Here is a 27,459-nt window from a genome sequence, read left to right on the forward strand (position 1 = left end):
TCTCTATAATGCATTATTGAGATAGGGTAGTCATAGGAATACCTATCTCTATAATGCATTATTGAGATAGGGTAGTCATAGGAATACCTATCTCTATAATGCATTATTGAGATAGGGTAGTCATAGGAATACCTATCTTTATAATGCATTATAGGCACATTGGTAACACTTTATGAGCTACATGTAAATGCATTAGAATGCAGTACCTCTCCTGTCCAGCCGTATCCCAGAGCTGGAGGTGAACTTTAAAGGTCTTCCCTGTGGTTCCATTGGGGCCCGACGCTGTGTACACCTGAAACACACACGGACACATACAGGGTGAGAAACACACCGACGCATACAGGGTGAGAAACACACACCCGACACACACAGGGTGAGAAACACACCGACACATACAGGGTGAGAAACACACGGACACACACAGGGTGAGAAACACACTGACACACACAGGGTGAGAAACACACGGACACACAAATCTACAGATCTATGTTAGCTAAGTCACTACATCTACAGATCTACGTTAGCTAAGTCACTACATCTACAGATCTACGTCAGCTAAGTCACTACATCTACAGATCTATGTTAGCTAAGTCACTACATCTACAGATCTATGTTAGCTAAGTCACTACATCTACAGATCTATGTTAGCTAAGTCACTACATCTACAGATCTACGTCAGCTAAGTCACTAAATGTACAGCGCTAAGCTACTCAGGCGCCTAGCTTTGTAAACAGAAAGGAAACAAACTGTGTTTAGACATCCCACTGATACTGTTATCAACAATGGTACAACAGAGACTTTACTATAAGAAAACAGTAACATCCTGGGGAAAAAATTATTTTGCTGCACAATCCAAAGAAAATACTGTAACAAAACCAACATGAACAGATAAACAGACATGAACAGATAAACAGACATGAACAGATAAACAGACATGAACAGACAAACAGACATGAACAGATACAACAGATACAACAGACATGAACAGATACAACAGACATGAACAGATACAACAGACATGAACAGATACAACAGACATGAACAGATACAACAGATACAACAGACATGAACAGATACAACAGATACAACAGACATGAACAGATACAACAGACATGAACAGATACAACAGACATGAACAGATACAACAGACATGAACAGATACAACAGATACAACAGACATGAACAGATACAACAGACATGAACAGACACAACAGACATGAACAGATACAACAGACATGAACAGATACAACAGACATGAACAGATACAACAGACATGAACAGATACAACAGACATAAACAGATAAACAGTATCGTTATCGGGTTTTTTAATTCTCCAATAATCGGTATCGGCGTTGAAAAATCATAATCGGTCGACCTCTAATTATAACCCATATGCTGTGGTTTGTGTCTGTCTGCAGGAGATGCATCATCAAGTCATCACTGAGGTACTGTATGCAAAAGCATGCAGCGTCATTATCCACTTTGCTTCTGCGTCACAGGATTACATCTCATTGATGGTCCTACTGGTTGATCTATAACAGGATTACATCTCATTAATGGTCCTACTGGTTGATCTATAACAGGATTACATCTCATTAATGGTCCTACTGGTTGATCTATAACAGGATTACATCTCATTGATGGTCCTACTGGTTGATCTATGGTCCTACTGGTTGATCTATAACAGGATTACATCTCATTAATGGTCCTACTGGTTGATCTATAACAGGATTACATCTCATTGATGGTCCTACTGGTTGATCTATGGTCCTACTGGTTGATCTATAACAGGATTACATCTCATTGATGGTCCTACTGGTTGATCTATAACAGGATTACATCTCATTAATGGTCCTACTGGTTGATCTATGGTCCTACTGGTTGATCTATGGTCCTACTGGTTGATCTATAACAGGATTACATCTCATTAATGGTCCTACTGGTTGATCTATAACAGGATTACATCTCATTGATGGTCCTACTGGTTGATCTATGGTCCTACTGGTTGATCTATAACAGGATTACATCTCATTGATGGTCCTACTGGTTGATCTATAACAGGATTACATCTCATTAATGGTCCTACTGGTTGATCTATGGTCCTACTGGTTGATCTATAACAGGATTACATCTCATTAATGGTCCTACTGGTTGATCTATAACAGGATTACATCTCATTGATGGTCCTACTGGTTGATCTATAACAGGATTAAATCTCATTGATGGTCCTACTGGTTGATCTATAACAGGATTACATCTCATTAATGGTCCTACTGGTTGATCTATAACAGGATTACATCTCATTAATGGTCCTACTGGTTGATCTATAACAGGATTACATCTCATTAATGGTCCTACTGGTTGATCTATAACAGGATTACATCTCATTGATGGTCCTACTGGTTGATCTATAACAGGATTACATCTCATTAATGGCCCTACTGGTTGATCTATAACAGGATTACATCTCATTAATGGTCCTACTGGTTGATCTATATCAGGATTACATCTCATTGATGGCCCTACTGGTTGATCTATAACAGGATTACATCTCATTAATGGTCCTACTGGTTGATCTATAACAGGATTACATCTCATTGATAGTCCTACTGGTTGATCTATAACAGGATTACATCTCATTGATGGCCCTACTGGTTGATCTATAACAGGATTACATCTCATTAATGGTCCTACTGGTTGATCTATGGTCCTACTGGTTGATCTATAACAGGATTACATCTCATTAATGGTCCTACTGGTTGATCTATAACAGGATTAAATCTCATTGATGGTCCTACTGGTTGATCTATAACAGGATTACATCTCATTAATGGTCCTACTGGTTGATCTATGGTCCTACTGGTTGATCTATAACAGGATTACATCTCATTAATGGTCCTACTGGTTGATCTATGGTCCTACTGGTTGATCTATAACAGGATTACATCTCATTAATGGTCCTACTGGTTGATCTATAACAGGATTAAATCTCATTGATGGTCCTACTGGTTGATCTATAACAGGATTACATCTCATTAATGGTCCTACTGGTTGATCTATAACAGGATTACATCTCATTAATGGTCCTACTGGTTGATCTATAACAGGATTACATCTCATTAATGGTCCTACTGGTTGATCTATAACAGGATTACATCTCATTGATGGTCCTACTGGTTGATCTATAACAGGATTACATCTCATTAATGGTCCTACTGGTTGATCTATGGTCCTACTGGTTGATCTATAACAGGATTACATCTCATTAATGGTCCTACTGGTTGATCTATAACAGGATTACATCTCATTAATGGTCCTACTGGTTGATCTATAACAGGATTACATCTCATTAATGGTCCTACTGGTTGATCTATAACAGGATTACATCTCATTGATGGTCCTACTGGTTGATCTATAACAGGAGTACATCTCATTGATGGTCCTACTGGTTGATCTATGGTCCTACTGGTTGATCTATAACAGGATTAAATCTCATTAATGGTCCTACTGGTTGATCTATAACAGGATTACATCTCATTAATGGTCCTACTGGTTGATCTATGGTCCTACTGGTTGATCTATAACAGGATTACATCTCATTAATGGTCCTACTGGTTGATCTATAACAGGATTAAATCTCATTGATGGTCCTACTGGTTGATCTATAACAGGATTACATCTCATTAATGGTCCTACTGGTTGATCTATGGTCCTACTGGTTGATCTATGACAGGATTACATCTCATTAATGGTCCTACTGGTTGATCTATGGTCCTACTGGTTGATCTATAACAGGATTACATCTCATTAATGGTCCTACTGGTTGATCTATGGTCCTACTGGTTGATCTATAACAGGAGTACATCTCATTGATGGTCCAACTGGTTGATCTACCCTTCCCCTCCTTCCAGAGGTTTATCCTCTCCCATTAACTCAACAACACAGCTATCCTTCCTCTCCTCTTCCCTGGCCATCTCTAAACAGCCCAGTAACTCAGTTTAACATGGATGAAGATAAGAGAAAGCGACTGGCTCTAAACCGATTCTCCACGCTCCACCTTCCCTGTCATGGATTTAAAGAGCGACTGCCCCAAAACACCAACTTCTTGTTTTGAAAAAGGCATTGATATGTTAGAAACATTTATTATACTGTCGAAATTGACTATAAAGTGTTATATAGGACAATTCTAGTCATGAAGTCAGTCTCGTCCAAAACTGAGATTTGTGAGATAGGAAAATTTTTTATGTAATGTAATGAAGGGTAACGTAATGAAGGGTACCGTAACGTAATGAAGTGTAACGTAACGAAAGGTACCGTAACGTAATGAAGAGTACCGTAACGTAATGAAAAGTACCGTAACGTAATGAAGAGTACCGTAACGTAATGAAGAGTACCGTAACGTAATGAAGGGTACCGTAACACGATGAAGAGTACTGTAACGTGATGAAGAGTACCGTAACGTAATGAAGGGTACCGTAACGTAATGAAAGGTAACGTGATGAAGAGTACCGTAACGTAATGAAGAGTACCGTAACGTAATGAAGAGTACCGTAACGTAATGAAGGGTACCGTAACGTAATGAAAGGTAACGTAATGAAGAGTACCGTAACGTAATGAAGAGTACCGTAACGTAATGAAGGGTACCGTAACACGATGAAGAGTACTGTAACGTGAGGAAGAGTACCGTAACGAAGGGTACCGTAACGAAGAGTACCGTAACGTTATGAAGGGAACCGTAACGTGATGATGGGTAACGTAATGAAGGGTACCGTAACATAATGAAGAATACCGTAACGTAATGAAGAGTACCGTAACGTAATGAAGGGTAACGTAACGTAATGAAGGGTACCGTAACGTAATGAAGGGTAACATAATGAAGGGTAACGTAATGAAGAGTACCGTAACGTAATGAAGGATACCGTAACGTAATGAAGGGTAACGTAATGAAGGGTAACGTAATGAAGGGTACCGTAACGTAATGAAGGATACCGTAACGTAATGAAGGGTAACGTGGTGTTGGAGGGCCAGTAGGAGGCACTCTTTCCTCTGGTCTAAAAAATATCCCAATGCCCCAGGGCAGTGATTGGGGACACTGCCCTGTATAGGGTGCCGTCTTTCGGATGGGACGTTAAACGGGTGTCCTGACTCTCTGAGGTCATTAAAAGATCCCATGGCACTTATCGTAAGAGTAGGGGTGTTAACCCCGGTGTCCTGGCTAAATTCCCAATCTGGCCCTCAAACCATCATGGTCACCTAATAATCCCCAGTTTACAATTGGCTCATTCATCCCCCTCCTCTCCCCTGTAACTATTCCCCAGGTCGTTGCTGCAAATGAGAACGTGTTCTCAGTCAACTTACCTGGTAAAATAACGGTAAAAAAAAATAATAATAAACGTAATGAAGGGTAACGTAATGAAGAGTACCGTAACGTAATGAAGAGTACCGTAACGTAATGAAGAGTAATGTAACGTAGTGAGGGGTAACGTAATGAAGGGTACCGTAACGTAATGAAGGGTACCGTAACGTAATGAAGGGTACCGTAACGTAATGAACGGTACTGTAACGTAGTGAAAGGTACCGTAATGCAATGAAGGGTACCGTAACGTAGTGAAGGGTAACGTAATGAAGAGTACCGTAACGTAATGAAGAGTACCGTAACGTAATGAAGGGTACCGTAACGTAGTGAAGGGTAACGTAATGAAGAGTACCGTAACGTAATGAAGGGTACCGTAACGTAATGAGGGGTAGCGTAAGGAAGAGTACCGTAACATAATGAAGGGTACCGTAACGTAATGAAGGGTAACGTAAGGAAGAGTACCGTAACATAATGAAGGGTAACGTAATGAAGGGTAACGTAATGAAGCGTACCGTAACGTAATGAAGGGTAACGTAATGAAGGGTAACGTAATGAAGGGTAACGTAATGAAGAGTACTGTAACGTAATGAAGGGTAACATAATGAAGAGTACTGTAACGTAATGAAGGGTACCGTAACGTAATGAAGGGTAACGTAAGGAAGAGTACCGTAACGTAATGAAGGGTAACGTAATGAAGAGTACCGTAACGTAATGAAGAGTACCGTAACGTAATGAAGGGTAACGTAATGAAGAGTACCGTAACGTAATGAAGGGTACCGTAACGTAATGAAGGGTACGTAACAGTTTCCTTGGCTTGGATATTTGAACCCTGCCCATATAACAACACACATGGCAGCACTTAAGAAATCATCAATTCTGAGCGCAGCTTCACGCAACCCGATCGTAATGCCCATGGTCAATTTGGTTTGACATCCGACATCCCTATGAGGCTAGTTAGGGACCATCAGTAAATTAAACAATGGACATGGGACAATATTTAGAAATGACAATAGCTCCAAATCAATTACTTAAAAATCTAAAACCAGGGCCTCCCAAGTGGCTCAGTGGTCTAATCCTGGTTCGAATCCAGGCTGTATCACAGTGGTCTAAGACACTGCTATACAGTGCTAGCTGTTCTACTAAAGATCCTGGGTTAGAGTCCAGGCTCTGTCGCAGCCGGCCGCGACCGGGAGACCCAAGGGGCGGCGCACAATTATCCCAGCGTTGTCCGGGTTAGGGGAAGGTTTGGCCGGCAGGGATGTTCTTGTCCCATCGCGCACTAGCGACTCCTGTGGCGGGTTGGGCGCAATGTAACTACCAATTGGATACCATGAAATTGGGGAGAAAACATCTAAAATCAACTATAAATTGTAGAAATTATATACAAATATAGAAAGATTAAAATACTGTCCCATACTGTCCCATCAATACTGTCCCCGTGTAATTTACTGATGACATAGTGTACTTTATTGACGGTCCCTAACTAGCCACAGAGATCGGCTATCTTTGCCACGGTCGCACACCAGCTGGTTGAAGCTAATTGGGTAAATACGTTGGCTAGCACAAGACCCCGGTTGGATTGTTTCAAATGATCTAGAAGGGTGAGTGACTATAACTGTGTACTGTTTTGGCAGAGTAAATGTAGAAACACTTGCCACATGTGAACACACACACAAGAGACACCCATATTATTCCCCCCCCCCCCCTCCAAGACAACTCTCGTTTAGCTTCAGTCAAGGCCACTGCATTTCTTAATGGCCAAACCGTTCACCCTCCTTTTTAACAATGGTTGGAAAGTCCCTCCGGCCAACGCTTTCATCACTCCAATTCTTTTAAATCCACAATGGCGAGTGTGCAAGTGCTCACTTTGAGACAAATGTGGAGAAAGGGAATGCTGACACCGTCTCAGTGAGTCGGAAGGAGAGCTGAGTTGATGACAGAGGAAGGAATGGCAGTATGACACTTCATTTAAACAGTTAGGGGAATGGGACGGGTCTTACAGCGGGTGGTGGTGGGGAAGTGGATGTTGTCGGTAACCGTTGCTATGGAAGTGTGTAGAATATGAATAATAACAAGTAGCGAGGTGTCGAGAATACACTTTATTTTGTATTTTAGGGGTATTTTATTAGGGTTTCCCATTAGCTGTTGCAAAAGCAGCAGCTACTCTTCCTGGGGTTCCACACAAAACATGACACATAATACAGAATGACATAATATAGAATGACATAATGACATAATACAGAATGACATGATACAGAATGACATAATACAGAATGACATGATACAGAATGACATGATACAGAATGACATAATACAGAATGACATGATACAGAATGACAAAATACAGAATGACATAATGACATAATACAGAATGACATGATACAGAATGACATGATACAGAATGACATGATACAGAATGACATAATACAGAATGACATGATACAGAATGACATGATACAGAATGACATAATACAGAATGACATGATACAGAATGACATAATACAGAATGACATAATGACATAATACAGAATGACATAATGACATAATACAGAATGACATGATACAGAATGACATGATACAGAATGACATGATACAGAATGACATAATACAGAATGACATAATGACATAATACAGAATGACATAATGACATAATACAGAATGACAAAATACAGAATGACATAATACAGAATGACATAATACAGAATGACATAATACAGAATGACAAAATACAGAATGACATAATGACATAATACAGAATGACATAATACAGAATGACATAATGACATAATATAGAATGACATAATGACATAATTCAGAATGACATAATACAGAATGACATAATGACATAATACAGAATGACATAATACAGAATGACATGATACAGAATGACATAATGACATAATACAGAATGACATAATACAGAATGACATAATGGCATAATACAGAATGACATGATACAGAATGACATAATACAGAATGACATAATACAGAATGACAAAATACAGAATGACATAATACAGAATGACATAATACAGAATGACATAATACAGAATGACATAATACAGAATGACATAATACAGAATGACAAAATACAGAATGACATAATACAGAATGACAAAATACAGAATGACATAATACAGAATGACATAATACAGAATGACATAATACAGAATGACATAATGACATAATACAGAATGACATAATACAGAATGACATGATACAGAATGACATAATACAGAATGACATAATACAGAATGACATAATACATAATGACATGATACAGAATGACATAATACAGAATGACATAATACAGAATGACATAATACAGAATGACATGATACAGTATGACATAATACAGAATGACATAATACAGAATGACATGATACAGTATGACATAATACAGAATGACATAATACAGAATGACATAATACAGAATGACATGATACAGAATGACATAATACAGAACATCAATGGAGAAGAGTTGTGTTGATTTAATAGAACGGGGCAACGATGGCAACGAAACAAAGCCACGGAGTTGCGTAGCTTGAGTTATTGTGATTAACCTTGTGTGTGACGTGTACACTTACTAAGCACCGCTACAGGTTTACGGTTTCTCCATAATGTAGGCTAAGGGCTGTTAGGTTCTGATTATCCGAGTAAGAACTCGACGGACGCTATGAAAGCTTAAACCATGTTTATTTATCCCAAAGGATCAAAACAGCTGAACCGACCAAGACATATTCACACAAGCACTGATTTTTAACCCTTTCTCCTATGCCGAGTCTCCTCCTACACATCTGAACAGCCAAAGCATCTCTGTTGCTAGACAGAACCTTAGTGATATCTGTTCTTCCTCATTTCATCTGACTTGACCTCTACCCCCAAAGTGCTCACTCCTCCCCAACTCACGGCTGTCATGGTGACTGGCACCAGACTGTGTCTCTTCTCCTCCCAGAGGATCCCTGATGGCTAACGATAACATATCCTGACAGAATGTAAACGTTATACCCTCTCTCCCTCGGTGACATGAACAAGTATATATCATGATTTCACAAGTCAAGAAACCAGAACCCATCAGGGTAAAGGCGTGCAAACTACAAAACCTGAAAACCCTCCAAAAGTACACGGATGAGAAGAATCCATAGTAAAACCCGAACACAGAGGAAAAACCGTCAAACAGATTAGGAATCATTTGAAACTCCACCTGTAAGCATGAACAACATCATTGGAATGACCACACAAACCGTGAAATTATCATTCATTGTTTACAGGCAACCATATCTTGAAGCTGAAATCCATAATTCTCATTTGATATATTCCAGTCGGTGACCGCCCTGCCATGTGCTACTGGGACTGCTGGAGAATACGACCATTATACAAGATGGAACTGTGACTGGGACCGCTAGAGAATAAAACCATTATACAAGATGGAACGGTGACTGGGACCGCTGGAGAATATGACCATTATACAAGATGGAACTGTGACTGGGACCGCTGGAGAATACAACCATTATACAAGATGGAACTGTGACTGGGACCGCTGGAGAATACGACCATTATACAAGATGGAACTGTGACTGGGACCGCTAGAGAATATAACCATTATACAAGATGGAACTGTGACTGGGACCGCTGGAGAATACAACCATTATACAAGATGGAACTGTGACTGGGACCGCTGGAGAATATGACCATTATACAAGATGGAACTGTGACTGGGACCGCTGGAGAATAAAACCATTATACAAGATGGAACTGTGACTGGGACCGCTGGAGAATAAAACCATTATACAAGATGGAACTGTGACTGGGACCGCTGGAGAATACAACCATTATACAAGATGGAACTGTGACTGGGACCGCTGGAGAATAAAACCATTATACAAGATGGAACTGTGACTGGGATCGCTGGAGAATATAACCATTATACAAGATGGAACTGTGACTGGGACCGCTGGAGAATAAAACCATTATACAAGATGGAACTGTGACTGGGACCGCTGGAGAATACAACCATTATACAAGATGGAACTGTGACTGGGACCGCTGGAGAATAAAACCATTATACAAGATGGAACTGTGACTGGGACCGCTGGAGAATACAACCATTATACAAGATGGAACTGTGACTGGGACCGCTGGAGAATACAACCATTATACAAGATGGAACTGTGACTGGGACCGCTGGAGAATACAACCATTATACAAGATGGAACTGTGACTGGGACCGCTAGAGAATACAACCATTATACAAGATGGAACTGTGACTGGGACCGCTGGAGAATAAAACCATTATACAAGATGGAACTGTGACTGGGACCGCTGGAGAATAAAACCATTATACAAGATGGAACTGTGACTGGGACCGCTGGAGAATACAACCATTATACAAGATGGAACTGTGACTGGGACCGCTGGAGAATATGACCATTATACAAGATGGAACTGTGACTGGGACCGCTGGAAAATAAAACCATTATACAAGATGGAACTGTGACTGGGATTGCTGGAGAATATAACCATTATACAAGATGGAACTGTGACTGGGACCGCTGGAGAATACGACCATTATACAAGATGGAACTGTGACTGGGACTGCTGGAGAATATAACCATTATACAAGATGGAACTGTGACTGGGACCGCTGGAGAATACAACCATTATACAAGATGGAACTGTGACTGGGACCGCTGGAGAATACGACCATTATACAAGATGGAACTGTGACTGGGACCGCTAGAGAATATAACCATTATACAAGATGGAACTGTGACTGGGACCGCTGGAGAATACAACCATTATACAAGATGGAACTGTGACTGGGACCGCTGGAGAATATGACCATTATACAAGATGGAACTGTGACTGGGACCGCTGGAGAATAAAACCATTATACAAGATGGAACTGTGACTGGGACCGCTGGAGAATACAACCATTATACAAGATGGAACTGTGACTGGGACTGCTGGAGAATACAACCATTATACAAGATGGAACTGTGACTGGGACCGCTGGAGAATACGACCATTATACAAGATGGAACTGTGACTGGGACCGCTAGAGAATATAACCATTATACAAGATGGAACTGTGACTGGGACCGCTGAGAGCCACTTATCCATGAAACTACCCATAGTCTATGTAATGACTAGCCATAGTCTATGTAATGACTACCCATAGCCTACGTAATGACTACCCATAGCCTACGTAATGACTACCCATAGCCTATGTAATGACTACCCATAGTCTATGCAATGGTTACCCATAGCCTACATAATGACTACCCATAGCCTATGTAATGACTACCCATAGTCTACATAATGACTACCCATAGTCTATATAATGACTACCCTTAGTCTACATAATGACTACCCATAGTCTATGTAATGACTACCCATAGTCTATATAATGACTACCCATAGTCTACATAATGACTACCCATAGTCTATGTAATGACTACCCATAGTCTATATAATGACTACCCATAGTCTACATAATGACTACACATAGTCTATATAATGGCTACCCATAGTCTATGTAATGACTACCCATGGCATAGTCTATGTAATGACTACCCATAGTCTACATAATGACTACCCATAGCCTATGTAATGACTACCCATAGTCTATATAATGACTACCCATAGTCTATGTAATGACTACCCATGGCATAGTCTATGTAATGACTACCCATAGTCTACATAATGACTACCCATAGCCTATGTAATGACTACCCATAGTCTACATAATGACTACCCATAGTCTATATAATGACTACCCATAGCCTATGTAATGACTACCCATAGTCTACATAATGACTACCCATAGTCTACATAATGACTACCCATAGTCTACATAATGACTACCCATAGTCTACGTAATGACTACCCATAGTCTACATAATGACTACCCATGGCATAGTCTATATAATGACTACCCTTAGTCTACATAATGACTACCCATAGTCTACATAATGACTACCCATAGTCTACATAATGACTACCCATAGTCTACATAATGACTACCCATAGTCTACATAATGACTACCCATAGTCTATATAATGACTACCCATAGTCTATATAATGACTACCCTTAGTCTACGTAATGACTACCCATAGTCTACATAATGACTACCCATAGTCTACATAATGACTACCCATAGTCTATATAATGACTACCAATGGCATAGTCTATGTAATGACTACCCATGGCATAGTCTATGTAATGACTACCCATAGTCTATGCAATGGTTACCCATAGTCTACATAATGACTACCCATGGCATAGTCTATATAATGACTACCCATGGCATAGTCAACATAATGACTACCCATAGTCTATATAATGACTACCCATAGTCTACATAATGACTACCCATAGCCTATGTAATGACTACCCATAGTCTACATAATGACTACCCATGGCATAGTCTATGTAATGACTACCCATAGTCTATGTAATGACTACCCATAGTCTATGTAATGACTACCCATAGTCTATGTAATGACTACCCATGGCATAGTCTATGTAATGACTACCCATAGCCTATGTAATGACTACCCATGGCATAGTCTATGTAATGACTACCCATAGTCTATGTAATGACTACCCATGGCATAGTCTATGTAATGACTACCCATAGCCTATGTAATGACTACCCATGGCATAGTCTATGTAATGACTACCCATAGTCTATATAATGACTACCCATTGTCTATGCAATGACTACCCATAGTCTACATAATGACTACCCATAGTCTATGTAATGACTACCCATAGCCTATGTAATGACTACCCATAGTCTATGTAATGACTACCCATAGTCTACATAATGACTACCCATAGTCTACATAATGACTACCCATAGTCTATGTAATGACTACCCATAGTCTATGTAATGACTACCCATAGCCTATGTAATGACTACCCATAGTCTATGTAATGACTACCCATAGTCTACATAATGACTACCCATAGTCTACATAATGACTACCCATAGTCTATGTAATGACTACCCATAGTCTATGTAATGACTACCCATTGTCTACGTAATGACTACCCATAGTCTACATAATGACTACCCATAGTCTACATAATGACTACCCATAGTCTATATAATGACTACCCATGGCATAGTCTATGTAATGACTACCCATAGTCTACATAATGACTACCCATGGCATAGTCTATATAATGACTACCCATGGCATAGTCTATGTAATGACTACCCATAGTCTACGTAATGACTACCCATAGTCTACGTAATGACTACCCATAGTCTACATAATGACTACCCATAGTCTACATAATGACTACCCATGGCATAGTCTATATAATGACTACCCATGGCATAGTCTATGTAATGACTACCCATGGCATAGTCTATGTAATGACTACCCATAGCCTATGACAGAGAATAGATTGGGATATATCTCTGTGAGCTTCCGGGTAAAATGAAGTTTATGACACAAGACAACATATTGTTTAACCAAATAGGTCCTGTGGGTTTAAATATTCCCGATAGTGATCAAGAACCCCATTAGCCTGTTATGTAATGTGTGTCCTGAGAAATGTCTGGGAAACTATGAGCATTTACAATAATCCATCCGGATCTGCTATCTGGATGGCTATTAAATGATGACAGCTAGACGTGGCAGCTGATTGGGCCAAACTACATGAGGATACTCACCACTCTCTTTTGTTTTGTTGACAGAGGAAGGAAGGAAGGAAGGAAGGAAGGGAGGATACACACCACTCTTTTGTGTGTGTGTGTGTGTGTCTGTGTGTGTGTCTGTGTGTGTGTGTGTGTGTGTGTGTGTGTGTGTGTGTGTGTGTGTGTGTGTGTGTGTGTGTGTGTGTGTGTGTGTGTGTGTGTGTGTGTGTGTGTGTGTGTGTGTGTGTGTGTGTGTGTGTGTGTGTGTGTGTGATGTGTGTGTGTGTGTGATGTGTGTGTGTAACGTTACTCACCACTCTCTTTTCCCTGAAGTCTATTCCCACTGTGGTGATGAACTTGGGGTTGAACTTGTTGTCTGTGTACCTAATAGATGAAAGTAGAATTAATATAATACTAATATAACATACAACATATAATAACTATTTGCCTGTGTACCTGTAAGATACAATAAGGTAGTACTTTATTAATCCCCCGAAGGAGTTGTTTTTACCAGCTGATATATACATTACCATTAATACATACATTACCATTAATACATACATTACCATTCATACATACATTACCAATAAATACATACAATACCATTCATACATACATTACCAATAAATACATACATTACCATTCATACATACCTTACCAATAAATACACACATTACCATTAATATATACATTACCATTCATACATACATTACCAATATTACATACAATGCCATTAATACATACATTACCATTAATACATACATTACCATTAATACATACATTACCATTAATGCATACATTACCATTAATGCATAGCAACTACACACACAGCACATCACCAATGCATATTAAAAGATAAGTGCTCATGGAAGTACTTGTATAGAAAGATACTGTAATAATATATGCAGTACCAGTCAAAAGTTTGGACACATCTACTTATTCCAGGGTTTTTCTTTATTTTTAACTATTTTCTACTTTGTAGAATAATAGTGAAGACATCAAAACTATGAAATAACACAAATGGAATCATGTAGTAACCAAAAAAGTGTTAAACAAATAAAAATATATTTTACATTTGGCAGCCTCCCGAGTGGCGCAGTGGTCTAGCTAGCTGTGCCACCAGAGATTCTGGGTTCGAGTCCAGGCTCTGTCGCGACCGGGAGGCCCATGAGGCGGCGCACAATTGTCCGGCAGGGATATCCTTGTCTCATCGTGCACTAGTGACTCCTGCGGCGGGCCGGGCGCAGTGAACACTGACCAGGTCGCCAGGTGTACGGTGTTTCCTCTGACACATTGGTTCGGCTGGCTTCCGGGTTGGATGTGCATTGTGTCAAGAAGCAGTGTGGCTTGGTTGGGTTGTGTTTTGGAGGAAGCATGGCTCTCGACCTTCGTCTGTACGGGAGTTGCAGCGATGACACAAGACTGTAACTACTACCAATTGGATTCCATGAATTTGGGGAGAAAAAAGGGGTAAAAATATATATATATATATATATATATGACAGCTTTGCACACTCTTGGCATTCTCTCAACCAGCTTCAACTGGAATACATTTCCAACAAGGAGTTCCCACATATGCTCAGCACTTGTTTGCTGCTTTTCCTTCATTCTGCGGTCCAACTCATCCCAAACCATCTCAATTGGGTGATTGTGGAGGCCAGGTCATCTGATACAGCACTCCATCACTCTCCTTGGTCAAATAGCCCTTATACAGCCTGGAGGGGTGTTTGGCAGTTTTACTTTAGTACCTTATTGCAAACAGGATGCATGTTTTGAAATACTTTAATCCTGTACAGGTTTCCTTCTTTTCACTTTGTCATTTAGGTTAGTATTGTGGAATAACTACAATGTTGTTGATTTATCCTAAGTTTTCTCCTATCACAGCCATTTAAACTCTGTAACTGTTTTAAAGTCACCATTGGCCTCATGGTGAAATCACTGAGTGGTTTCCTTCCTCTCCGGCAACTGAGTTGGAAGGACACCTGTATCTTTGTAGTGACTGGGTGTATTGATACAACATCCATGCTCAAATAGATATTCAATGTCTGTTTTTACTCATCTACCAATAGGTGCTCTTCTTTGCGAGGTAATGGAAAACCTCCCTGGTCTTTGTGGTTGAATTTGTGTTTGAAATTCACAATTGTATGTGTTGGGTACAGAGATGAGGTAGTCATTCAAAAATCATGTTAAACTTTATTATTGCACACAGAGTGAGTCCGTTCAACTTATTATGTGACTTGTTAAGTAAATGTTTTTAATATTTTTTTTATTTTTATTTAACCTTTATTTAACTAGGCAAGTAAGTTAAAAACAAATTCTTATTTACAATGACGGCCTACCAAAGGAAAAAGACCTCCTGCGGGGACGAGGGATAAAACACACATCACGACAAGAGGGGTAGCAACAACACGGTAGCAGCACAACATGGTAGCAGCACAAAACAGGGTATAAACATTATTGGGCACAGACAACAGCACAAAGGGCAAGAAGGTAGAGACAACAATACATCACGTGAAGCAGCCACAACTGTCAGTAAGAGTGTCCATGATTGAGTCTTTGAATGAAGAGATGGAAATAAAACTGTCCAGTTTGAGTGTTTGTTGCAGCTCGTTCCCGTCGCTAGCTAAAGGGAACTGAAAAGACGAAAGACCCAGGGATGTGTGTGCTTTGAGGACCTTTAACAGAATGTGACTGTCAGAACAGATGTTGTATGTGAGGGCTGCAGTAGCTATCTCAGATTTACTCCTGAGATTATTTAGGCGATAACAAAAGGGTTGAATACTTATTGACTCAAGACATTTCAGCTTTAATTTAAAAAATATATAATTATGATTTTATTCATTTTTTTTGCTCTTTTTCGTGGTATTCAATTGGTAGTTACAGTCTTGTCCCATCGCTGCAACTCCCGTACGGACTCGGGAGAGGCGAAGGTCGAGAGCCATGCGTCCTCCAAAACACGACCCTGCCAAGCCGCACTGCTTCTTGACACAATGCCCGCTTAACCCGGAAGCCAGCCGCACCAATGTGAAAGAGGAAACATCGTGCACCTGGCGACCGTGCATGCGCCCGGCCTGCCACAGGATTCGCTAATGCACGATGGGACAAGAACATCCCTGCCGGCCAAAACCCTCCTCTAACCCGGACGAACCTGGGCCAATTGTGTGCCACCCCATGGATCTCCCGGTCGCGGCAGGCTAAAAACATAATTCCATTTTGACATTATGGGGTATTGTGTGTAGAGGCCAGTGACAAATAATCTCAATTTAATCCATTTCAAATTCAGGCTGTAACAACATCAACAACATGTGGAAAAAGTCAAGCTCTGTAAATACTTTCTGAATGCAGTATAATAAATATATAATATAACTATTATAGTATAATAAATATATAACTATTACAGTATAATAAATATATAATATAACTATTATAGTATAATACATATATAACTATTATAGTATAATAAATATATAACTATTACAGTATAATAAATATATAATATAACTATTATAGTATAATAAATATATAACTATTATAGTATAATAAATATATAACTAGCATAGTATAATAAATATACAACTATTATAGTATAATAAATATATAATTATTACAGTATAATAAATATTTAACTAGTATAGTATAATAAATATATAACTATTATAGTATAATAAATATATAACTATTATAGTGTAATAAATATATAACTATTATAGTATAATAAATATATAACTATTATAGTATAATAAATATACAACTATTATAGTATAATAAATATACAACTATTATAGTATAATAAATATATAACTATTATAGTGTAATAAATATATAACTATTATAGTATAATAAATATACAATATAACTATTCTAGTATAATAAATATATAACTATTATAGTATAATAAATATATAATATAACTATTATAGTGTAATAAATATATAACTATTACAGTATAATAAATATATAATATAACTATTATAGTATAATAAATATATAACTATTATAGTATAATAAATATATAACTATTATAGTATAATAAATATATAACTAGCATAGTATAATAAATATACAACTATTATAGTATAATAAATATATAATTATTACAGTATAATAAATATTTAACTAGTATAGTATAATAAATATATAACTATTATAGTATAATAAATATATAACTATTATAGTGTAATAAATATATAACTATTATAGTATAATAAATATATAACTATTATAGTATAATAAATATACAACTATTATAGTATAATAAATATACAACTATTATAGTATAATAAATATACAACTATTATAGTATAATAAATATATAACTATTATAGTGTAATAAATATACAACTATTATAGTATAATAAATATACAATATAACTATTCTAGTATAATAAATATATAACTATTATAGTATAATAAATATATAATATAACTATTATAGTATAATAAATATATAACTATTACAGTATAATAAATATATAATATAACTATTATAGTATAATACATATATAACTATTATAGTATAATAAATATATAACTATTACAGTATAATAAATATATAATATAACTATTATAGTATAATAAATATATAACTATTATAGTGTAATAAATATATAACTATTATAGTATAATAAATATATAATATAACTATTATAGTATAATAAATATATAACTATTATAGTATAATACATATATAACTATTATAGTATAATAAATATATAACTATTATAGTATAATAAATATATAACTATTATAGTATAATAAATATACAATATAACTATTCTAGTATAATAAATATATAACTATTATAGTATAATAAATATATAACTATTATAGTATAATAAATATATAACTATTAAAGTATAATAGATATATAACTATTATAGTATAATAAATATACAATATAACTATTCTAGTATAATAAATATATAACTATTATAGTATAATACATATATAACTATTCTAGTATAATAAATATATAACTATTATAGTATAATAAATATATAATATAACTATTATACTATAATATATAATAACTATTATAGTATAATTAATATATAACTATTATAGTATTAATAATATATAATATAACTATTATAGTATAATATATAATATAACTATTATAGTATAATATATAATATAACTATTATAGTATAATAAATATATAACTATTATAGTATAATATATAATATAACTATTATAGTATAAAAAATATATAATATAACTATTATAGTATAATATATAATATAACTATTATAGTATAATAAATATATAACTATTATAGTATAATAAATACATAACTATATTAGTATAACTAGCTGTGTGTGTACCTGTATAGAAAGGTAGTCTTCCCTACTCCAGAGTCCCCCAGAGCCAGAAGCTTGATGAGGTAATCATAGTCCCCATCAGTCATCGTGTTGACTGCGCTGAACCTGGAGTAAACAAAACGAAAAAACATCAATTAGTCATTTGAAGAGGTATGACTCGACTGGGACTTGAACCCACAACCTTAGAACAGACACTTTAACCACAAGGCCACTGAGTGACTGCCCATTCATTTCAACCCCTCAAAGACAAACATTCACTTACAGGTTGGAAACAAACAAACAAACAAACAAACAAAGCGAACTGGCCTGGTAGCAGTAAAGGTTTTGTCAAACAGACCGAAGCGAAACATAAATAGTCTCGAAAAGGCCCAAAGCAAAATAGCCTGACCCAAAAAACCATGCCTCATAATAACCAACAGAACTTGATTTGATCCATTGAAATCTAAGAGACGAGAGAACCAAACTAGACAAACCTGATCCAGTCAGAGAAGAACAGTAACACATTAATGCAATGTAGTCATCTCATATCCTGTGAACAGTTTGACCTCGGGTCTAGTTCATTTCTCACGTTGGTACATAAAAACATCCACAACTACCATGTCACGAGAGGCAGCGTTCTGCCTAAACTAAATCACATGTGGCTCCTTACAGTGCACGCCCGCCACCACGTGATTGGTTATTTATAGGAGACAATTAGCATTCCTGTTCTACAGTATGTGTGAACATTTAGCTGTAGGCTCTGTGAGGAAACAGAAGCAGCCAGCAATATGAAAGGAAAGAGCTGTCTGATGTCAGGCCGGACTAGATATTCCTTCAGACTTCAACACTTAAAAACAGCTGCATTGAACCTTTTTATCTCACTAACAAATCTTTTCTGGGTAACAATGAAGTACCTTACTGTGATTATTTTAAATAACAATTTACAAAAATAGCTTGTTGACAAAGAATTTCTCAAGGAATCATTTTTCTAGGACCGTGGGAATGGTCTGAGTGGGAAAACTGAAATCTAGCTGTTATTGGCAGAGAGGTTTGGAACTCTCTTTCTTATTGGTCTATTAACTCATTTACCGCCTGGTGATGTCACCAGTTAAGCCAAAACTCCATCCCACCAAAACAGGCAGAGATGTCAGGTGGTCTTTTCAAACAGCTCTTACACCAAGAGGGCCCTGTTCCTGTTCCCAAGAATGAAAAGGGAACTGAACTAAATGACTATCACCCCGTAGCACTCACTTCTGTCGTCATGAAGTGCTTTGAGAGACTAGTCAAGGATCATACCCACTTCAATTTGCAATAGGTCCACAGTTGATGCAATCGCAATCACACTGCACACTGCCCTAACCCATCTGGACAAGAGGAATACCTATATAAGAATGCTGTTCATTGACTACAGCTCAGCATTCAACAACATAGTACCCTCCAAGCTCATCATTAAGCTCGAGGCCCTGGGTCTGAACCCCGCCCCAGGGCAACTGGGTCCTGGACTTCCTGACGGGCCTCCCCCCCAGGTGGTGAAGGTAGGAAACAACACCTCCACTTCACCGATCCTCAACACAGGGGCCTTCTCCTGTACTCCCTGTTCACCCACGACTGCGTGGCCATGCACGCCTCCAACTCAATCATCAAGTTTGCAGACGACACAACAGTAGTAGGCTTGATTACCAACAACGACGAGACAACCTACAGCGAGGAGGTGAGGCCCTCAGAGTGTGGTGTCAGGAAAATAAACTCTCACTCAACGTCAACAAAACAAAGGAGACGATCGTGGACTTCAGGAAACAGGAGAGGGAGCACCCCCCCATCCACATCCATGGGATACCAGTGGAGAAGGTGTAAAGTTCCTTGGCGTACACATCACAGACAAACTGAAATGGTCCACGCACACAGACAGTGTGGTGAAGAAGGTGCAACAGCGCCTCTTCAACCTCAGGAGGCTGAAGAAATTTGTCTTGTCACCTAATACCCTCACAAACTTTTACAGATGCACAATCGAGAGCATCCTGTCAGGCTGTATCACCGCCTGGTACGGCAACTGCAACACCCACAACCGCAGGGCTCTCCAGAGGGTGGTGCGGTCTGCACAACGCATCACCGGGGGGCAAATTACTAGAAGGCGAGGTCAGTACAGGTGCATCAAAGCTGGGACCGAGAGACTGAAAAACAGCTTCTATCTCAAGGCCATCAGACTGTTAAATAGCCATCACTAACACAGAGAGACTGCTGCCTACATACAGACTTGAAATGATTGGCCACTTTAATAAATTGAACACTGGTCACTTTAAATAATGTCACTTTAATAATGTTTACATATCTTGCATTACTGATCTCATATGTATATATACAGTATCCTATCCTATTCTACTGTATCTCAGTCTATGCCACTCTGACATTGCCCGTCCATATATTTATATATTCTTAATTCCATTCCTTTACTAAGATTTGTGTGTATTATGTATTTGTTGTGAAATTGTTAGATATTACTTGTTAGATATTGCTGTATTGTCGGAACTAGAAGCACAAGCATTTTGCTACACCCAAAATAACATCTGCAAAACACGTGTATGTGACGAATAACATTTTATTTGATAATTATTTTCACAATTTTACAGTATTATTCCAACCTTATAGTGTGGATATATATATATAAAATACAAGAATATCATGTTTTTGATTAAGCTGGGTCTTTAAATGATGTGTCGGATCTCTGGTCTAGTGGTAGCTCTCTGGGTCGTCACATAATACTGAGGTTCAAGCCCTGTCTCTGGGTCGTCACATAATACTGAGGTTCAAGCCCTGTCTCTGGGTCGTCACATAATCATGAGGTTCAAGCCCTGTCTCTGGGTCGTCACATAATACTGAGGTTCAAGCCCTGTCTCTGGGTCGTCACATAATACTGAGGTTCAAGCCCTGTCTCTGGGTCGTCACATAATCATGAGGTTCAAGCCCTGTCTCTGGGTCGTCACATAATACTGAGGTTCAAGCCCTGTCTCTGGGTCGTCACATAATACTGAGGTTCAAGCCCTGTCTCTGGGTCGTCACATAATACTGAGGTTCAAGCCCTGTCTCTGGGTCGTCACATAATACTGAGGTTCAAGCCCTGTCTCTGGGTCGTCACATAATCGTCCGGTTCAAGCCCTGCCTCTGGGTCGTCACATAATACTGAGGTTCAAGCCCTGTCTCTGGGTCGTCACATAATCGTCCGGTTCAAGCCCTGCCTCTGGGTCGTCACATAATCGTCCGGTTCAAGCCCTGTCTCTGGGTCGTCACATAATTGTTCGGTTCAAGCCCTGCCTCTTGCATTCTTGTCTATCACAATATTAATTATCTCTCTCTTTATTCAACACTGTTATTTCAAAGTAAATCATTAAATACGAAAGGAGAGCAGAATTCTGATGCTGAAGGAAGGAGAAAAAGACAAAACACTATTTTTATGGCAGGGGTCAGAGGTTAGACTGTGGCCTTCTGAGAAAGGGCCTGGGAGCACCAGTCACTGGGAGCGTAGAGAGGGCGTGTTATGGGGGGGTTAACCGATGTGATCTCACTCAGAAGATGTGGCACATGATCGGTTTCTTACATCCTCTCCTCCCCATGATGCATCAGAAGCTCCTCTGGCTAGATGGGAAAGCAGAGACACTGGTCCTGACTGTATACTCTGCCTGACCTGCCCCTGTTCTAGAACCAGTCTGTCCCTGTTCTAGAACCAGCCTGCCCCTGTTCTAGAACCAGTCTGTCCCTGTTCTAGAACCAGCCTGCCCCTGTTCTAGAACCAGTCTGTCCCTGTTCTAGAACCAGCCTGCCCCTGTTCTAGAACCAGTCTGTCCCTGTTCTAGAACCAGCCTGCCCCTGTTCTAGAACCAGTCTGTCCCTGTTCTAGAACCAGCCTGTCCTGTTCTAGAACCAGCCTGCCCCTGTTCTAGAACCAGTCTGCCCCTGTTCTAGAACCAGCATGTCCCTGTTCTAGAACTAGCCTGTCCCTGTTCTAGAACCAGCCTGTCCCTGTTCTAGAACCAGCCTGTCCCTGTTCTAGAACCAGCATGTCCCTGTTCTAGAACCAGCCTGCCCCTGTTCTAGAACCAGCCTGCCCTGGCTGCTACACAACATCTACACAACATCCAGATTGTCCATCCTAGCATTCCATTTAGAATGCATTCCCCAACACATTGCTTTAATTCCAAGAAGTATGCTAGTGTGGATACTGGAACAGAGACCCGGTTTCCCTAGCAGCTCTCAAACTGATGTTGTTTACCAGCCCTGGAGGGACCAACGGGAAGGCGGAGGAGAATCCATTGTCAAAGGATGACCTGTCCTGACGATGTGATTAGTGGCTGATCAGTGGAACCCACTGTCCCTCGGAGGACCCATCTGTAGTCAGCAGTAGTAGAGATCAGGTGAGTGCAGTCACTAAGGTTTCCTCCTTTACAAACACATCTACATTCTCCTTTTTCTGTACACCAGAATAACCCAATGAGCCTGTGTGATTACAATGTTTCACTGCATGAAACCTGTACAAGTGTGAGGTGGGAAATGGAAATGTGGTTTTTAATTCCCAACTCCCCCTAAGTAGGGTCACAGACAGGGACCAGCCATTATCCCAACTCCCCCTGAGACACCCTCAGAGAGTAGGGTCACAGACAGGGACCAGACACTATCCCAACTCCCCCTGAGACACCCTCAGAGAGTAGGGTCACAGACAGGGGTCAGCCATTATCCCAACTCCCCCTGAGACACCCTCAGAGAGTACGGTCACAGACAGGGGTCAGCCATTATCCCAACTCCCCCTGAGACAGTAGGGTCACAGACAGGGATCAGACATTATCCCCCTGAGACACCCTCAGAGAGTAGGGTCACAGACAGGGGTCAGCCATTATCCCAACTCCCCCTGAGACACCCTCAGAGAGTAAGGTCACAGACAGGGGTCAGCCATTATCCCAACTCCCCCTAAGTAGGGTCACAGACAGGGACCAGCCATTATCCCAACTCCCCCTGAGACACCCTCAGAGAGTACGGTCACAGACAGGGGTCAGCCATTATCCCAACTCCCCCTGAGACACCCTCAGAGAGTAGGGTCACAGACAGGGATCAGCCATTATCCCAATGAGACACCCTCAGAGAGTAGGGTCACAGACAGGGACCAGACATTATCCCAATGAGACACCCTCAGAGAGTACGGTCACAGACAGGGATCAGACATTATCCCCCTGAGACACCCTCAGAGAGTAGGGTCACAGACAGGAATCAGACATTATCCCAATGAGACACCCTCAGAGAGTACGGTCACAGACAGGAATCAGACATTATTGAAGGCTACCTTGGAGCTACAGGATTCGAACTAGCAACCTTTTGGTTACTGGCACACCGCTCTAACCGCTTGGCGACCTGCCACCCCAGTACTTTTCACCAACCGCTTACTAGGGCTTTGATTAGGGTTAGGTTTAAGGTTAATTGAACATCTATTTAAACATCTACAAGAATTCTATTTGCGACTATCCAACTGAAGTGATACCGTTTTCTATTGTCTAGGAGTTTCTGTATAGATTACATTGTCTAGGAGTTTCTGTATAGATTATATTGTGTAGGATTTTCTGTATAGATTATATTGTGTAGGAGTTTCTGTATAGATTCTATTGTGTAGGATTTTCTGTATAGATTATATTGTGTAGGAGTTTCTGTATAGATTCCATTGTGTAGGAGTTTCTGTATAGATTATATTGTGTAGGAGTTTCTGTATAGATTACATTGTGTAGGAGTTTCTGTATAGATTATATTGTGTATAGATGTGACCAAAACATTCTGTTCCAACAAGAGATGAACTAAGTGTTTGTTTTGAGAAGGATGAAGAAATTGGTTCACTATGTCCATTTCCCTTTCCATTCCTGGGTCCTTTTCTTGTGAATATCTAGTGAAGAGAGCTGTTAAGAAGAGCGATATGAATGGGAAAGTAAGGCTGGCACAATTACCGTATAACTGTCAGTTATGGATGAAGACAGTCATGAAAAAATGAAATAACAGTCATAACCGTGAAAAAATATATTTTAAAAATAGAGTGGAACGAACTACTGACTGAAGACCGGACGGACGGCCATTTGTGTGGTTGAATCCATTTCGGGAACGTAACATGGACTACAGTAACATGGACTACAGTAACATGGACTAGAGTAACATGGACTATAGTAACATGGACTACAGTAACATGGACTACAGTAACATGGACTACAGTAACATGGACTACAGTAACATGGACTAGAGTAACATGGACTACAGTAACATGGACTACAGTAACATGGACTAGAGTAACATGGACTACAGTAACATGGACTACAGTAACATGGACTAGAGTAACATGGACTAGAGTAACATGGACTAGAGTAACATGGACTACAGTAACATGGACTAGAGTAACATGGACTACAGTAACATGGACTAGAGTAACATGGACTACAGTAACATGGACTACAGTAACATGGACTACAGTAACATGGACTAGAGTAACATGGACTAGAGTAACATGGACTACAGTAACATGGACTACAGTAACATGGACTACAGTAACATGGACTACAGTAACATGGACTAGAGTAACATGGACTACAGTAACATGGACTTCAGTAACATGGACTACAGTAACATGGACTACAGTAACATGGACTACAATAACATGGACTACAGTAACATGGACTACAGTAACATGGACTTCAGTAACATGGACTAGAGTAACATGGACTACAGTAACATGGACTAGAGTAACATGGACTACAGTAGCATGGACTACAGTAACATGGACTTCAGTAACATGGACTACAGTAACATGGACTACAGTAACATGGACTACAGTAACATGGACTCTTAACAACGTGATGAAACTTTGTTGCTCCTTGATGAAACAAGCAAACGAGTCTTCGGTTGCCTAGGCAACGCCCCCCCCCCCCCCCCCCCCCCCCCCACAATGCAGCAGCAGCACACATAGAGTTAGAATGAATAGAGTGTAAAAGATTGTGCCGTATTGTTACTTCCTGTCTTGTGAGCTCTGGCCCAACTTTACTATTTGTGATTTGTTTATATATATTTTTTTGCATGAAATGTATTCGCTATCATTTTTTTGTGATCGACAAGAACTTTTGAACACGAGATTGGCAGTTACTGACCTCAGTTGCGGCCTACTCATCTGCCCTGGGCTCTTTTGTATTTCTACAACCCAATCTTTGGGCTACCCAAGATTTAACGCAGGCGCAAAATAGTCAGGAGAGCGGGTGTCCTGGTGAGACTAAGGCGAAAGGAGACGCGGCCACTACTTCCCTCCATTCTACTGGCCAATGTAAAATGGATGACCTCAGATGGCGGATTTGCTATCAACTGGACACTCTGGTAACAGCAAAATTCTCTGTTTTTCTGAAACGTGTGTCCACATCACTGAGAAAGGTCCTCTCACACCAGTACAAAGGGACGGCCATGCCTCTTCTTCCTCTGAACTTTTACAGCTGCACCATCGAGAGCCTCCTGACTTTCTATTCTAGGTGGTGCGGTTTCTGCAGTGACACGTGTTGGCTTTTGCTCAAATAGCTATTGATCGCTATCAAAAGGTGGCTGGCTCTAGCCTCAATGAGAACAGGTCTGGGGTCGGTGTGTGTGTGTATTATGTGTGTGTATGTGCGTGCATGTGTGTGTGTGTGTCACGTCTGGCACATTCCCACTGTTTCTGAGTGCTTTAGCATTTCAGAGAGCTGTTTTCTCACAGCACCGTGCCGATCAATACTGCTATCAGTCTATCTGGCCGTTAATACTGAATACAAAAAAACAGAAATGTCTCACCCACAGGCTCAATGCCAAATATATATTTGTTCATAATTCCCTGTCCTAAAAAAAAATGTGTCTGTCCATTTCAATGATTTAAATCAGGGACGGGGTAACTTTGATGGGAGTTGGGGGGGGGGGGCACAAAAATCTGAACTCATCACGTGGAGCGGCAGCGACTCGCGGGTCTGCGTACCCACATCTATACCCGGGTATACAGTCAGGGCCCTAGGTGGAATGTTGTTGCCCCCCCACCCCGACCATGATTACACGTTTAGTAGCAAACTAAACTAATTTACCAATCTGACATTTTGTTAGCTGACAATTGAGTGACTGTCAGTG

General features: G+C 39.4%; 1 protein-coding gene across 4 annotated transcripts in view; it reads right to left on the reverse strand.

Annotated features, from left to right (window-relative positions):
* Nucleotides 1–27,459, reverse strand: part of rab27b (RAB27B, member RAS oncogene family) — a 70,208-nt gene that overhangs the window by 14,087 nt on the left and 28,662 nt on the right. For 3 of the 4 annotated variants that reach the window (XM_055865165.1, XM_055865172.1, XM_055865190.1), the window contains 3 exons: nt 19,336–19,437; nt 14,326–14,395; nt 207–292 (listed from right to left, as the gene is read on the reverse strand). In XM_055865165.1, the coding sequence (XP_055721140.1) occupies nt 207–292; nt 14,326–14,395; nt 19,336–19,437 (258 nt within the window). Of the gene's footprint in view, nt 1–206; nt 293–14,325; nt 14,396–19,335; nt 19,438–19,805; nt 19,968–27,459 lie in introns of those variants that run through there. The other variant, XM_055865180.1, reaches the window with a different exon arrangement.

The sequence above is a fragment of the Salvelinus fontinalis genome, chromosome 2, assembly GCF_029448725.1.
Source record: "Salvelinus fontinalis isolate EN_2023a chromosome 2, ASM2944872v1, whole genome shotgun sequence".
Lineage (NCBI taxonomy): Eukaryota > Metazoa > Chordata > Actinopteri > Salmoniformes > Salmonidae > Salvelinus > Salvelinus fontinalis.